We start from the raw sequence: 14599 nt of genomic DNA, 5'->3' as shown, positions 1-14599 counted from the left end.
GAAAATATTATTTTTGAAGCACTATTAGAGAAGCTTCTAAAATTTCATGAAGTTAACCTCTAGTTTTAATAACTTTTTAAAGCTAGAGCTTGAACCTATTTGTTGGATGGAGGGAAGGAAACTGAAATTCTTGAAGTGAAGCTCCAAACAGGGCCTTAATATAGTTGAGATAGAGATTTGACGGTCGTTCCATAAATTGAGAATGATAGATACGATAACAACCATCTGTCATTGCAGAGAATCCAATGTTGATTTGTAAAATTCGAGAATTTCAAGTATACGATCTCATCGTTTAATGGGCTAACAAGAAGACTTAATACAACAAAATGAATTCTTCGAGTTGTCACTGGTTCAGCTCCTTCACAGCTTGCCAAAAATATAAAGCGTTTGCCACTAAACATGAGCTCGAAAACATCTTATTCTCTATCAATTTACCGTTTATCTGATAGTGCAGGATAAAAGTTAGAGAAGCTTTCTTGACGAAACACAAGAAAGCTTCAGAATACAAATAACACAGCCTCCGCTGTGTGCAGTTTGCACACCTTACAGTACGAGCCAAGTTATGCGCGTGCTCGTAATGCTCCGAAGCAAACCTAGCAGGCATCCAGATCCCTGCATGGAGGAGGTTTCGGCTCTCCGTGCAAGGTGGTGTTCCCCCCGGCAGGGCCACAGTTTTTTCGCTCTGGGTGCTGTGTACCTCGCTGCGAGATTAATTTGGTAACCAAAACAGTACAATCACCATTGAGCAAAATAATTGTAGTTTCAAACCAACTAAAAGCACGTTAAAAATATCCAGTTAAGTTAGCTGGTACTTACAGGGGGTGTTTCACCTCTTCTAAGCATCTCAACAATCTCAACAACTCGTTTTGGAGTGAGGTCCTCCTGCAAAAGGAGGCAAAAAAAAAGAGAAGCTATGATTTATGGCGCAGATATATTTTGTTGTCATCTTAGCAATAAACATTCTTTGTCATGCCGTGTATGTTTTTATGCCTTGAGTACTTCTGTTGCATGGAAATAGGATTTAAGATCATATATATAATAGACTAATAGGGGAACAAATAATGATAGCAGGAAATGCCTATTCATCCAAGCAAACTTACATAGTAGTTATATGTGTAACCCTCTGAGCCTTTCGAGTAGTCAGCCACAGCAATCATAGGAGCATTCACACAGCAACCCTGCAAATGCAGGAGACGTGATTAAAAAGGTGCATTCTAGTTCCTCAAAATAAAACAAATAAAATAAAACTGGTTTCTACATAAGAAATAGTAGAAATAGCTGAAGTATTAAAACTATTCATTGATGACACTATAGACCTACTGCTGCTAAACATTTAATCCACAACTAAAAAGCACAATTTGAAGGCATCTGCGATAGCATCTCATAAATATGTAGATCAAATTACCATGCACTCCATTTCTCCAACAGAAAATAAACCATCACTGGTCACCTCTGCGAAGGCAACAAAAATGTCAATGATATTGCAGAGAAAGAAAGAGAAGCTCAGGCTCAGAGGACTTTGTCGGTGGTAAGCAACCAGAAAATAGAATGCTTAGTTAAAAGGATAAAGTACCATGAATAGTAATACAAACCATTTCGTTTAACTCCAAGGTGCTCCAACAACGTCTCTTCGATTTCACGTGAACCACGAATCATACAAGGTGTAGTTCCACACACCAGAAGGTGGTATTTACCAACCTAATAAATGATACAAAAATGAAAAGGTCAAAAGCATAACAAAGGTGCTAGTGGGGGCCTGGGGGGCAACAATAAAAATGAAAGACAGTAACACATCAAGATACCTTAGTCCTGTTAAACATGGTATAAAAGGTTGCAACTTCATAAACCCTGATTGGTGCAACTTCGACGATTTTAGCAATCTGAATACAGAGATAACATTGTCAGAAGTACAGAAAAACGAAGGAAAATTAAGTTTTCCAAACATGGTGACAACAGTTTGTAAACAGATAATAACGCAATCTATCATAACATACATCTGATAAGTGTGTAACATAACCACTTTTCAATACTTTCAACTATTCATATGCTATAAACATAATTATATATGAATATTTCAGAATTTCTGTAGCTTAAGCTGCACAAAAGATAAGAGATGTCAACTTCCGTTGCGGCAAATATGCTTGTTTTTATTGGTCATTGTTAATTAACCCCCATTTTCCAACACTACACAATATACAAAAAACATCTACCAGCACTTGCAAATTCAGCCACAAGCCCACAACACAATCCATTTCAGGAACTGGAAGGTTTCAAAAAAACAGCTGGCTCATGCAAAATTATAATTTTTATGTGCTGGAGTATTTGTCCAGGAATACAACAAAATATTCTTCAATTCAAGGCAGAGCTACATCCCTCAGAGGTATAGCTACAGAGCTTTGTGCAATTCTTTTGTTTTTCTTTATTTCGTTTTTTGTCTCTTGATCACTTGTGCTATAAATTAATCAGTAAAGGCCAGGGAAACCCCTCCTGTTGCCTAAAAAAGGCATCTTGTTTCCTGGTAGCATTTTTTTTCTGCACAAGCAAGGCCAGGATAATATTGTATTTATCAAATGGTGTTACATAGAAATGTCGTGTGCTCTGTTCTTAAGGCGTCGCCTAGGCGCCTTGCCCGCCTACCTCGCCTAGGCGTCGCCTAGGCGCCGCCTAGGCGTCCAGGCGGTGGTCCAACGCCTTGGACCGCCTTACCGCTTTAAAAACCATGGTCGTGTGCTCTACTACTATACAAGATGTGACTCAGTTCTCCCCTGTCTTAAGTAGACATTAGATTTGAACGTTAGAGAAACCCAACAAACATTGTTCTACTCGTAAAAGAAAGCAAATGCACATTGTAAGTGCTGGATGATCAACAACAGGCTAAAGGCACCTAGATTAAGTCAGCGTTTGGTTTTATTTTTGTATCTATACCACTATATAATCCATCAGTTTAAACTTCGCAAAACCCACCCAACCAAATCAACCCCCCCAACCCATAACCTATACTAAATCCACCAAACAAATTGCACTCAGACTTAACACAACATCAAACCAACGGTTCAGATCGCTAGATAATTCCCTCTCCCTTACTCAAATCCAATGGACAATATTATTTGGATCATCCCTCACCCTCCCATAGTCACAAGAAATGGGTACAGTGGTAGCGACCCTCGACCCGAAAATGTCATCCCCGACCCGGATACGCAGGGTCATTTTCGTTCCCACCATGTAAATATCTCCCACAAGTAATGTACCACGTTCCTCGAGACCTCGACCCTATCGATCCAGGAACTTTGTGACTATGATCCCTCCCCCTCCCCCCGCCGCCCCCAGCCTCCCCACACGACCCCGCCGCCCCCTCTCCCTCACTCGCACTGCCGCCACCGTCGACCCCTCCCTGAAATTGTAGCGTTAGCATGAACTATATGCTAGTAAGAGCTAAGGTTGAGATGGTTTGAACAAGTCCAATAGAGACCTCTAGAGACACCCGTGCATAGTGGGATCCTAAGGCGCGATAGCAATGGGAAGATATAAAGAGGAAGACCGAAATTGACATGGGAAGAGGCAGTAAAAGGAGACTTAGAAGGATAGAATATACCCAAAGATTTAGCCTTGAATATGAGTGCATGGGAAACAGCTATCCATGTCCCTGAACCTTGACTTATGGGTTCTGTTGGATTTTTAACTCTAGCATACCCTAACTTGCTTGGGAGTAAAAGGCTTTGTTGTTATTGTTGTTATACAAGAGCTAAGGTAACTCTTGGTAAGATATTTGTCAGAGTTAAAGATAATTGACACTGCACAAGACATTGCATAAACCTGTCGCCTAGTATGTGCATGTTATTTCCCTGTGCACCTAGACAAAGTTCAATAGGCAAAAATGTAAAAATCCTGAAGAATTGGATACAGCGAAGATTATCCTGGAAAGGATAAACGACAAGCTGCAACACGAAGCAAGGGCCAATCAAGGAGTTTCTGCTATATATTACAACTGAAATGTAACTCTGTAAGTGCTACAGTGAATGAATGCATAGCTACAGGTCCATGTTTTTTGTCAAATAGAACATAACAAAACATATTAGATGCAGATAATTGTATAGTTTTCACATAGTAGAACTTACAGCATCCATTGCTGCAACTGGCACCCATCCACCATGCTGCTGCTGTGCAAGATCAAGCAGCGGAATAATACCAGATTGCTTGTAGTTGCTTGGATAGTGAGACAGAATCTCATTGACCTGAACCAACATTGAAACATATAATTTGAAGTGCACTGCTAACAAGGTCCATACTGCAAATATTAGTTGCATTCACCAAGCCCATCATTAGGCCAATAAGGTATAGCATTAAACCCATTGACATATTACATATGCCCACTGGTGAAGTGTTGTTCCCTCTGTTTCAAATTATAAGGTGTTTTGGCTTTTCTAGATACATTGATTTTACTATGTATTCAGACATAGTGTGTATCTAAGTGCATAGCAAAAGCTACATGTCTGGAAAAAACAAAAAGTCTTATAATTTGGAATAGTAGGTGTACATTGCAAGGATATCTCCCTCTCATAATTCATAAACCAATAATCAGTTAAAACTTAAAACTACATCATCCAAGTGATTCAAACAATCCAGTAACATCACCGTCCCACTGGGAACAATATCTTCACTACCATATCTGAGACAACGAGGATCCAAGCACAGGAATGAACAGCATCTGACATAACCAATGCAAACCTAACCAACTTAGCCTATTGAGTAGAGGTATAGGCGAATCACAAGCAAATGCAAGGGTAGTCAGTAACATGGTACCTTCTTCATATTCGCCTGTGAGAACTCCCATTTCATGTCCGGCTTGTTCTCCGGGGAATCAAGGTGCTGCAACAACAACAGAAAATGCCAACTCATCTGAAACTATCAACCACCAACCAGATCAGGCAAACGCAGGGGAACGGATCCGAGGAGTGCTTACGTAGTTAAGAGCCGTGGAGAAGGGCCTGGTGCTGGAGACGGAGCCCCTGGACGCGGCGGCGGAGTAGCCTGCGGAAGCGATCTGGAGGGAAATATTCCCCGGAGGAGATCAGACGATTAGTTTGGAGAAAATGGTGGGAGTAGGGATTGGGCAGAGAAGATTAGGACTAACCGGAGAGGAAGCTACCCGGCGGCCGGCGGCTTCCGACGCAGATGCGGAGGCGAGGCCGAGGAGGCGGCGGGCCGCAAGGCGCGCGGCCGGTGGCAGCATGGTGGCGTGGCCGGCTGTGGGGGACGACGGAGCGGGTGAAGGAGGAGGTATCGGCGTGTGGCCGCCTTGCGAAGCCTGCGAGGCCAGGTAGAAGTAGAACAAGCGACCTGTCTTCCGCTTTCTCCGCATCGCTGAGACACGAGCCTACAGGCCTAATGGGCCAGATCTGATTGTCTGGCACCAGTTTGAAATTGGGCTTAAAGTCTCTGGACGTTGTAGACTGTTAGGGCCCGATACGGCTCTTGTTTGAGCATGAGCAGCAACTTCTGCGTAGAGCCAGAGGAGTCGTGAACACTTTTTTAAAGAAGGAATTATTTTCTGGTAAGTGATAGAGCCCCATTTAGTTGAGGAGCCGGAACTGCAAAAATTTGTGGAACCATGTGGTTCTACCTAACAAGAGCCATTCTAGTTTAGCTATGAATATATCTATATTTCATTTTATCGATCTTTTGATTAGCGAATCCTTATGGCATGTTTGGATGGGATCCAATCCCTATGCATCCAAACCAGGTAATATAGGGCCTGTTTGGTTCACTACCTCAGTTGCCACAATTTGCCTAACTTTTCTGCCTAAGGTTAGTTATTCAATTCAAACGACTAACCTTAGGCAATGTGTGGCACATTTAGCCACAAACCAAACAGGCCCATAATATTTGGTCCGAGGAATTACTCCATTCTAAATATGTTAATATATCATGATTTTTTTAAAAAAAATGGTAGAATGACTTTATTTTTCAAAGCAGTACTAATATATATCAACTCATTCTATTTTACAAAATCAAACGTAAGGATGAGAAGTGAGAAGATGACAGACTAATTCATTTCTTACACCAAAGACGCTGCATCACTCTCACATAAGGGTGGTAATAGACTCTAAATTTTACATTATAAAATTTAATAATCGGATCCGATTCAGTCTTATCAATTAATAATAAGTGCTTAAACAGAATGTGAAGAAACATTTGGATCATGATCCATTACCACACCCTATTCTCACCTTCGCACATTCGGTCTTCCCGCAAATCCACAAAGTAAAGTCTTCATCCATCTCTGTTCAGTCATGGCCTCATGGGTTTCAGGTGCACACTTGTTTGGTGTGTCTCATAGTCTCGAATGAAAAGGTTGGGGTCGAAATTAAGCTCTATTCGAGTAAACATTACTGGAAACATTAACATCGTGGATGCCACAAATGCTCAAGATATGAATCTTACTCTTTGAAGTCAACATCCAACGAAGAGCGTACTCCAATCTCACTCACAAGATAGAGATCTACGCAAGAGTGAGGAGTGAAAGAGAGAGCTTTACAAGCATGAATCAAGGGTGTAACCATGAAACACCTAGTCAGTTAGGGTTCAAAGAACCCAAGAGTAATATAATGAAAAACAAATCGTTGGTGAATGCCATAAATGCTCAAGAGGTTAATCTTATTCTTCGAAGTCAACATCCAACAGAGAGCTTACTCCAACCTCACTCACAAGATAGGAATCTACGCAAGAGTGAGAGGGATCTATGCTTGCTTTTTTCTCAAAGTGGTTGAGTAAATTGAAATTACAAAGAAAAATAGAAATGCAAGAAAGAAAATAGAAATAAATACTTCAGCTAACGAGGGATCCATGGCTAGAAATTTGAGGTGATGTTCAGAACTTCCGAGAGATTAGGGAAAAAGATAAATAAAGTAACGAGCAAACTCTCTTTATAGAGGATTTCAAGGGATTTTTGGAGTAGTTTTAAGAGCGTTAGAAGTTGATGTGTAATTTTTTTACGATAGTTGACACCTGCAATTAATATTTTTTTCAATCCATCTTGATAACACGGTATCCAACATTTAAGAGAAGACGATTAAATAAATATAAATTAGAATTAAACTCTCTTCTTAAATTGAATCGCAATGTTGTATCTTTCACAAAGTTAGAATTGAGGGGTCTTACATTTTATTTACGCTTTTCACTGTTGTATGTAAATGTAACTCCTACAAAAAGCTCTTTATATGCATGTCATCCATTCGCCCCGACCCATAAATAAGATTGATGCACTTATAACATAATTACTGGCTGGATGACGGACATGTTGAGACAAAACTTGTTTCGGTCATATCTAACTTCGTTCCACCAAAATCTCACATAAATTATAGCTGACATAGAAGGTACGGTGAAAAAGAAACTAAAGCTACAAATATGACAAGAACACAAGTTTTGTACTGTATTTAAGATACGATGCTAAAAAAAGTACGGCACATTGTTAACAGCTAGGAACATAGAACGTGGTCAGCTTCCTCGTTCTAGGAACAATTGTGTTTCCATAGTATAAAAAACTTGTAAAAGTATAGTACCACGTTGTTCGTCCCAACTGTGGAGCACATCATAGAAATGGCAACGAATAAATGGACTACATAAGGACATGTATAACTCATTTAATATGATGTCTTTTGAGTGGTCTTTAAGAGACTAAATAAAAAAAATACAAGAGTTTTCATATACCTTGTCTTTTATCTGCATTGATGATCTAAGGTATTAGGTTGTACCATACAATCTTTTAGTCGTCACTTATATTTAGAAAACCGAACTGGTGTTTCGTAGTTGTATATATATGTCCTGACTGCCTAAAAAACTAAGGCATGACTAATGTACGTCTTGACAATTGTTAGACATGTAGCAGATCCCAAAGTCCAGAACGTGCAACGGGTCATCTGACTGATACTTGGTCGTATCTTATATGCATCGGCTGATATACTATATAACACCACCCTTATTAATTAGTTCTTTTACGACAAGCCGCAATCCGATGCTTGCACTGATACTTCATGCTAACAAACTAGTTTTCTCAAGCAATAAATTTGCGGTGCAAAGCGTTTTGGATCGCATCATACAAAATGCATTGCGAAATTCGTATGTTTGGAAACAAAAGAAGAAGATAGGCCACCTCCACAATCAAAGCATCACATTAGCTTCATCTTTCCCCGTTTTTGGATGATGCGCCTGATAAGGGCATGTTCGGTTACGAAGGAATCTATTCAGAAATCGTTCCAGCTGATCAACAATCCGGCTAGGGAACGATTCCTTTGGAAGTTGGAACCGAACTAACGAACGAACGTAGCAGCTACACGGCTATGCCGGTTTGACGAAGCGCCCCTCGTTCCTCTCGATGGCAGCCTTGAGCTCCCGCTGCGCCGACACCCTGGACGGCGACATGACCAGCAGGTCCTGCCACGCTGACGACGAGCCTCCTGTCGGTTGGCCGTCGGCGTATAGCTCATGGACGCAGTCGGCCTCCTCGTTCAAGCTTCGTAGCCTGTCCAAGCAGCCGATTTCTTCGGGATCCACCAGTAAGCTGCTCTCGCCATCCTTCCATCCTATCAGCTGCAACACGGGATCGATCGGCTCTCACCAAACATGATAATAGCAGTGGAAGGAAGTTGGCGGCCATGCTTGGAAGTTGGAAGACAAGAACGACATGCCGCAGGAATTTAACTACCCCGTGCAAGATGTCTGTAGAGATCGTTCTGAAATTCATGCGTCCTGAAATGGTTCCGTTTTGTCATGCTTAGTTCACCAGGTTAAGCTGGCTCACCTTAGGAACACCCAAGGTGTTGGTGCTGTAGAGCCTGGCGTTGTCGACGAGGCTGCAGTAGCTGTTGAAAGCCGTAGCAAATCGCTTGTGAGACTGCAGCTGCGACTTCACCCTCACTGCTCTCCCAGTGACTACAGCTCTCCTGCAAATTTGTAAAGCTTTCAGTAGTGCACGAATGCATGTATTAGGCACCATTTCCCAACATATGACAGTTCCAATGTGAGAACCAGAGCTCAATGTATGGCAATGTCTGGATGGGTAGAATGTTAGTGGCAGTGGCTGATTTTGGTATGGATTAAGCTACGATCCGCACCTGATTCCCCTGACAACCGCTAGATATGCGTCACAGACCACACCAACGAGCTCGATCCGGTAGGGCTTCCTTGCCGGTACTTCGTTTTCCTCGTCAGTGTTAGAGTCCTCAACCGGCTCCCAGTACTCCTCGGTTATTGTCCCATCGTCTGTGAGCTTGTAGCCGCATCCCATGCGGTACCGCTGCCGGTGCACGGCCCTGGCCATGGCTATCGTCTGCTGCACGAACGGCTCCCAGGACAGAGTGCCATCCATGATCACGTCCCGGCCTTCGTTGAGTGCAGTGACGAGGAGCGACGAGGCTGCGTCCAAGGATGACTGGTGCACCTGCATCGTGATGGCGGGTCGTCATTGAAGTCTAATTTTAAAGGCCGTAAACATCTGCAATATGTAAAGGTGCGAGATCATGGTGCATGTTAATGCGGAAACTAGTCGTGTTTTGGACTAGTGTTACTTGTTTCTGATTTCCAGTATGGCTGCAATGCGCACACAAGCTTGGGGTTTCTTTGAAAGTCTAAGCCATACAATTTGAATGTTGTAACATTATGCATTTTGACTAGTTAGCTAGTGACCTATATTGTCTTTCTGACAGCAATATGGCAAAAAAAAAAAGAAGCATTACCAGCTCTGCAGTCTGCAGCATGTCATTGTGGTGGCCTCTAGAGCTAATGGCTCGGTAGATTACATCAGTTTCCTTGAATGCATCTGCCTCCACGATCACTGAATTCGCTGCTGCTCCAGACCAAAATGCTCTGTGAATCAAGAAATGTATACCAAGATGATCAACATGTACCTATATCCAGATACTGATAGTATTGTATAAGATGTGCTCTGTCTTCAGGATTGTTGTTTTTTTCCTTCTCAATTCATTCTAACAACATTCATTTTCCCTACATTTCAATGCGAAGAAACATGAAGATTCGAAAACCAAATCAACATATTTTTCCATTTTCGATGAAACTAGAAATGTAAGACGATCAGCATAATTTAAATGGAAAACAAACATAATTTAAATAGTAGGAATAATATACTTACTCCTTAAGGATATCTTTAAGTACAGTGCTCTTGCCAGCTCCCATCCCACCACCCATCAGGAGTAAAACTGGGCTGCGGTTGCAGTGTGCTACTGGAACCATCACATCATTCCGTGGAGAATCATCACGGCTAGATAGTCCTATGGCCTTCAGTTCCTCCACCAGTGTGGAGAAAATCCTTGTAACCTTCAAGTTTCTTGTCACTCTCTCGAATCTCTGTTCCCTATTTACCGTGGAAATCGGACACAATCATTTTTTTGGGTGGAGGAACAACAGTCGTTCGCTTGTGTCGTTCAAACAGGAATGTGCTAGATTAGATTATTAGGCACGCCTTTTATAATAGGAATTAGGAACCATCGACGAACCAAATCATATGTATTTATAGTTTTATACAATTTGAATTGCCTCGTTTGTGAATTCCACTACCACACAACTTAAACACAACAGCAAATGAACACACTGAGCACATATTTCCTGTAGCCTTGTTTCTTTTACTAGACTCTTATATTTTTTTGGTGGGAGATCTGATGCCTGAACTCAATTTCAATCTTATATAAATTAGCATGATTAAGTTTAGGGGGAAAATACATTATCTTTAAAATCAATAATGCTACTTCAAATGCCGATGTATTGCTTTTATGTTTAGTGACAGACGACAAGAACAATAGTCCCAAACATGTTGAGATAAGTTAGAGTTAAAACCTAACGGAAGCCACGGGTCAAGGTTCAGACATGTGAATAAATGTTTTCCTTGAACTCTTATTTAAGGCTAAATCTTTAGGTATATTATGTCATTTCAAGCCTCCTTTTACTGTGTTTTCCTGTGTCAACTTCAGATTTCTCCTGCCTCTCTTCCCACTACTATTGTGCCTTAAGATTTCGCTGCACACTGGTGACCTGACTTTGCTATAGCAATGCCTATAAGACTTCAGAAGATGTTCCTGCTGAAGTGTCCATTTTGCAATCTGAAGATGTCTAGCGCCATGTTAGCGTAGTAATTTACTATTTGGTCAGATGAGAGATAATATACAAGTCAGCAGAATAAATAGTTAAGATTCAATCAACCAACACATCAAGAAACATGATCTAGCATTAACAATAAACAGAGGTTCTCAAAACATATGGTAACAATATATTTTCATTAATGGCATTCCAATCAAGAAATCACATGGTTTAACTAATACTACGTAAGGTTGAAGTACAAACTACTTATAAAAGTGATCAAGTGGCATTTGGAAATTTGAAGTCAACAGAGTAGATGAGGGATAACAAGCATGTCAAACCGAGTAAAAAATTAAGATGCAAGCAACTAGTACATCAAGGAACGAATTTAAGAACAAAGGAGAGATTCTCAAGACATAAAGTAATCAATATATTTACATTGATGACACTCCTGCCAAGAGATCACATGGTTTAACTACTACCTAACAGAAAGCGCTTATATACTAAAAGTAATGAATGGCAATTTGGACACTTAAAATGAATAGAACGAATGAGCATAAGCAGCACAACATCAGCCACTTGGCAGCCAGATACTTTGCATAAGGATGAGTAATCACCTGGTGGCCTCTAACACAAAATTCTTGAACTTTCTTTTAGTCGCACCTTCTACCGTGAGAACCTGTCGATATCAGTACTATATCAAGATACAAAATGTAGTGTAAGGAGAGTTTTACTAGGACTAGGAGCCAACAGGAGGTAAACTTCAAAAGTCGCTGGACCCCATTTACCTGGGTAATTATGTAAGTGGCATATTTCCAATGGAAGGAGAAGTAGCCAACTATGCATTTGTCAAGCTCCTCGATAAACTTCACAATCAGGGGCTCGGGATCCATGCTATTCTGAAAGAACGCAAAAATGTTCTCTTCGTAACCCTTGTTCTTCCTGAGATAATCGTAAGCTAGCGTGCACAGGTGAGGGCATTCCTTCACATCGTCAAAGCCGATCTGCCTAGCTGAAAAGGAAAGCAGAACCAGAATTTTCTCATCGATGCAGAGCAGACATGGCAAGAGTGGGGGAAAGTAAACAGAAACAGTGCAGGTCCCAGGAGCACAAAATCGGGGTATAGCCAAGGTGCGAAACAACCACAGCCAGTCAATCAGAAAGAATATGTCGCATGTGGAATCTAGATCTTGAGTGCGATGTGAAAGCGACAGAACCATGTATAAGCAAGTTGGTTCTACGCAAATCTCTCCACGGAAGCTAATAATTTACGTTAGTCAAGATGCTTGTGCATTGGTATTCAGAGCCGTATCCATATACCTTGGGCTGGGCCAAGTAAAAAAATCAAACAGACATGCGAACCCCAAGGAGTTACCCCAGTTACTTCCACGCTTGCACTTGCATTGCACCACTGTTCACTAGTTGATAGGACTGTACGGGAGTACACCATGGACGGAAATATGGAATTCACATCCGAAAAGCGTGCGTCGGCGCATGAACCAAAGCTGAAACGCAAGCGTTATCAAGGACGGAACTCAAATCAAATTTTTACCACTTGAAATTCGAATAGCAGAGCCAATCCACAGAACCCGATGCTACCATCAGTCCATCACTACATGAACAATACTAGAAAGGAAGCATGAGCAGATTTGGGGGAGCGTACCGACGTAATGCGAGAACCTCTCCAGCTCCTGGACGCGGCTGGAGGCGGACACCACCATCCGCGGCGCCAGCAGCTTCGCCGCGGAGCCCGTCGCCTCGGCCCTCATGCCGTCGCCGCCGCCGCCCCGCTCCTTACTCCTCCTATGATCCTATCCTCTCACACCCGGCAGGCGGGCGGGCGGTGTTCAGGGCTGAGGAGGCCGCGCGGTCGAGCGCGACGCCAGGCAAGGTGATGCGGGGGCGGGGCACAGGCCGCCCAGGATCATACCCCGCAGGTGCCAGGCAGAATGGGTTCGGCCGGGGCACCGTCGCACCGATCGTTCCGCGACGTGGGGAGGGGGCAAGGCGAAGTAGGCGAGAAACGCTCCGGGACCCGACCTGAGGCAGAGCCGCAGAGGAGGTGGGAGATGACGAGGCGCCGGGCGCGGACAACTCGGTTCGCTCGTGGTCGTGGACTCGCTCTCGCTGCCTCCAATCTGATCACGCGCGGTGGGTGGCTGACGGACTGGCGGTAGCAGCAGCTCGCAAAGCGCCAAGGGTCAACGGCGTGGTGCTATACTGCTATCCGCTCGAGCTAGCAGCTGGACGATTTCAATTCAAGCGGTGGCGCCGTGGCGGTCCCGCCCTGACGTGCCATTCCGTACCGTCCAGGCTTATCTTTGGATCGAGGTGCCCCACGATATCTAATGCTGAGTGCTGACCACCGCGCCGGTCAGATTTATGTGTTTGGTTCGGTGTCAACGAGGGAGATCTAATGTTGAGTGCTGACCACCGCGCCGGTCAGATTTATGTGTTTGGTTCGGTGTCAACGAGGGATGGAATGTGATCAACCCTGGGTTGATCTTATCCCTTATTTTTTGAGGAATGGCTCCATTCACTATTTTTGAAGAATATTCTTAACCCTGACTCTAGATCTCTAAATCAAACATAGGTCAAGTTAGAATGATCTCACTCCATCCCTCTTCATCCTTCCTCATCTATCCATCCAAATACTATTACTCCTTTTAAACTTTATTTAGTGAATATCGTGACAATATAGATTGTAATATTTATAGAGTGAAATTTAAAATAGAAAGTTGGGGCTATTCGCTTCGGATTGAAACCAGCTCTTCAAACTGTTATAACTGTAATTTATAGAGACAAAACAATGTACAAATAGTAGAAGACGATATAGATTAAAAACCAAACGAACACCATGTTCGCTGCGGTTTTAATCCAACTGTGGCTGCTGGAAACGGCATAAATGGAAAAGGTTAGAGGTGTTTGAAGGCAAAGTTCTGAGATAAAATCGTAGCATTGAAAAATACTACAGTATATTTTGTCGAGAGATGTTTGACTACCTTGTAAAAATCTTTATTTTGAATACCATAGTTTAGTAGTTATCACGTTAAAACTACACTCCAATCTAAAGTTTTATTCTATAACTAGATTCTATGCATGTATAATGGAGAGACACCAAAACAGTTCTCAAGCATAAGAGACAACTAAGAGACTCTATTATACAATGGAATGTCTATAAATGTAGTCTATTAATAAATGTAGAAGTAAATGCGCTTGTACAACATCAGATCGATAGAATAAACGACGAATTCGTATAGTGGAAAGTGAGCCGTCTGCTGCTACTTAGGTTACGAGCCAGAGACGTCTCTTCACGGAGAGACGGCTCCACGTTTTATTAAATACCTTTTTAAACACCTTAAGAGTCTCTATATTAAATATCATTATACATGCCCTAATACATATATACTAATTGTTTGTCTGATTTAGTTGTAGATTTCTAAAAATCTGATCCTAGCTGGGAGAGAGCTATCGTGAAAAAAACTTAAATATGTTTAGTTAAAATAAATATAGA

At 42.1% G+C, this 14599-nt stretch overlaps 2 protein-coding genes across 6 annotated transcripts; both read right to left on the bottom strand.

Annotated features, from left to right (window-relative positions):
* Positions 1–380: 380 nt before the first annotated feature.
* On the bottom strand, positions 381–5388 carry LOC100272681 (NADH dehydrogenase [ubiquinone] flavoprotein 2 mitochondrial). The gene is made up of 10 exons (NM_001147137.1): positions 5132–5388; positions 4961–5041; positions 4801–4866; positions 4116–4232; positions 1803–1880; positions 1593–1698; positions 1406–1452; positions 1101–1178; positions 817–882; positions 381–701 (listed from the first exon to the last, which is right to left on the bottom strand). The coding sequence occupies exons 1-10, from the start codon at positions 5357–5359 to the stop codon at positions 594–596; spliced, it is 975 nt and encodes a 324-aa protein (NP_001140609.1). The 5' UTR covers positions 5360–5388; the 3' UTR covers positions 381–593.
* A 2654-nt stretch (positions 5389–8042) lies between these two features.
* On the bottom strand, positions 8043–13369 carry LOC100304390 (uncharacterized). Of its 5 annotated transcripts, XM_035959653.1 has the most exons (9): positions 12749–13369; positions 12461–12590; positions 11874–12097; positions 11703–11764; positions 10145–10366; positions 9732–9861; positions 9111–9436; positions 8798–8939; positions 8043–8586 (listed from the first exon to the last, which is right to left on the bottom strand). In XM_035959653.1, exons 3-9 carry the CDS (start codon positions 11976–11978, stop codon positions 8335–8337), a joined length of 1239 nt encoding a protein of 412 aa, XP_035815546.1. In that variant the 5' UTR covers positions 11979–12097; positions 12461–12590; positions 12749–13369; the 3' UTR covers positions 8043–8334. The 5 variants fall into 5 exon arrangements, with proteins under 5 accessions (XP_035815546.1, XP_008648000.1, XP_023156069.1 ...); XM_008649778.4 differs by lacking the exon at positions 12461–12590; XM_023300301.2 differs by lacking the exon at positions 12461–12590 and having other exon boundaries at positions 11874–12093.
* Between the last annotated feature and the right edge of the window lie 1230 nt (positions 13370–14599).

This window comes from Zea mays, chromosome 6 (assembly GCF_902167145.1).
Source record: "Zea mays cultivar B73 chromosome 6, Zm-B73-REFERENCE-NAM-5.0, whole genome shotgun sequence".
Taxonomy (NCBI): domain Eukaryota; kingdom Viridiplantae; phylum Streptophyta; class Magnoliopsida; order Poales; family Poaceae; genus Zea; species Zea mays.
This window is presented reverse-complemented; position numbering and strand designations above follow the sequence as displayed.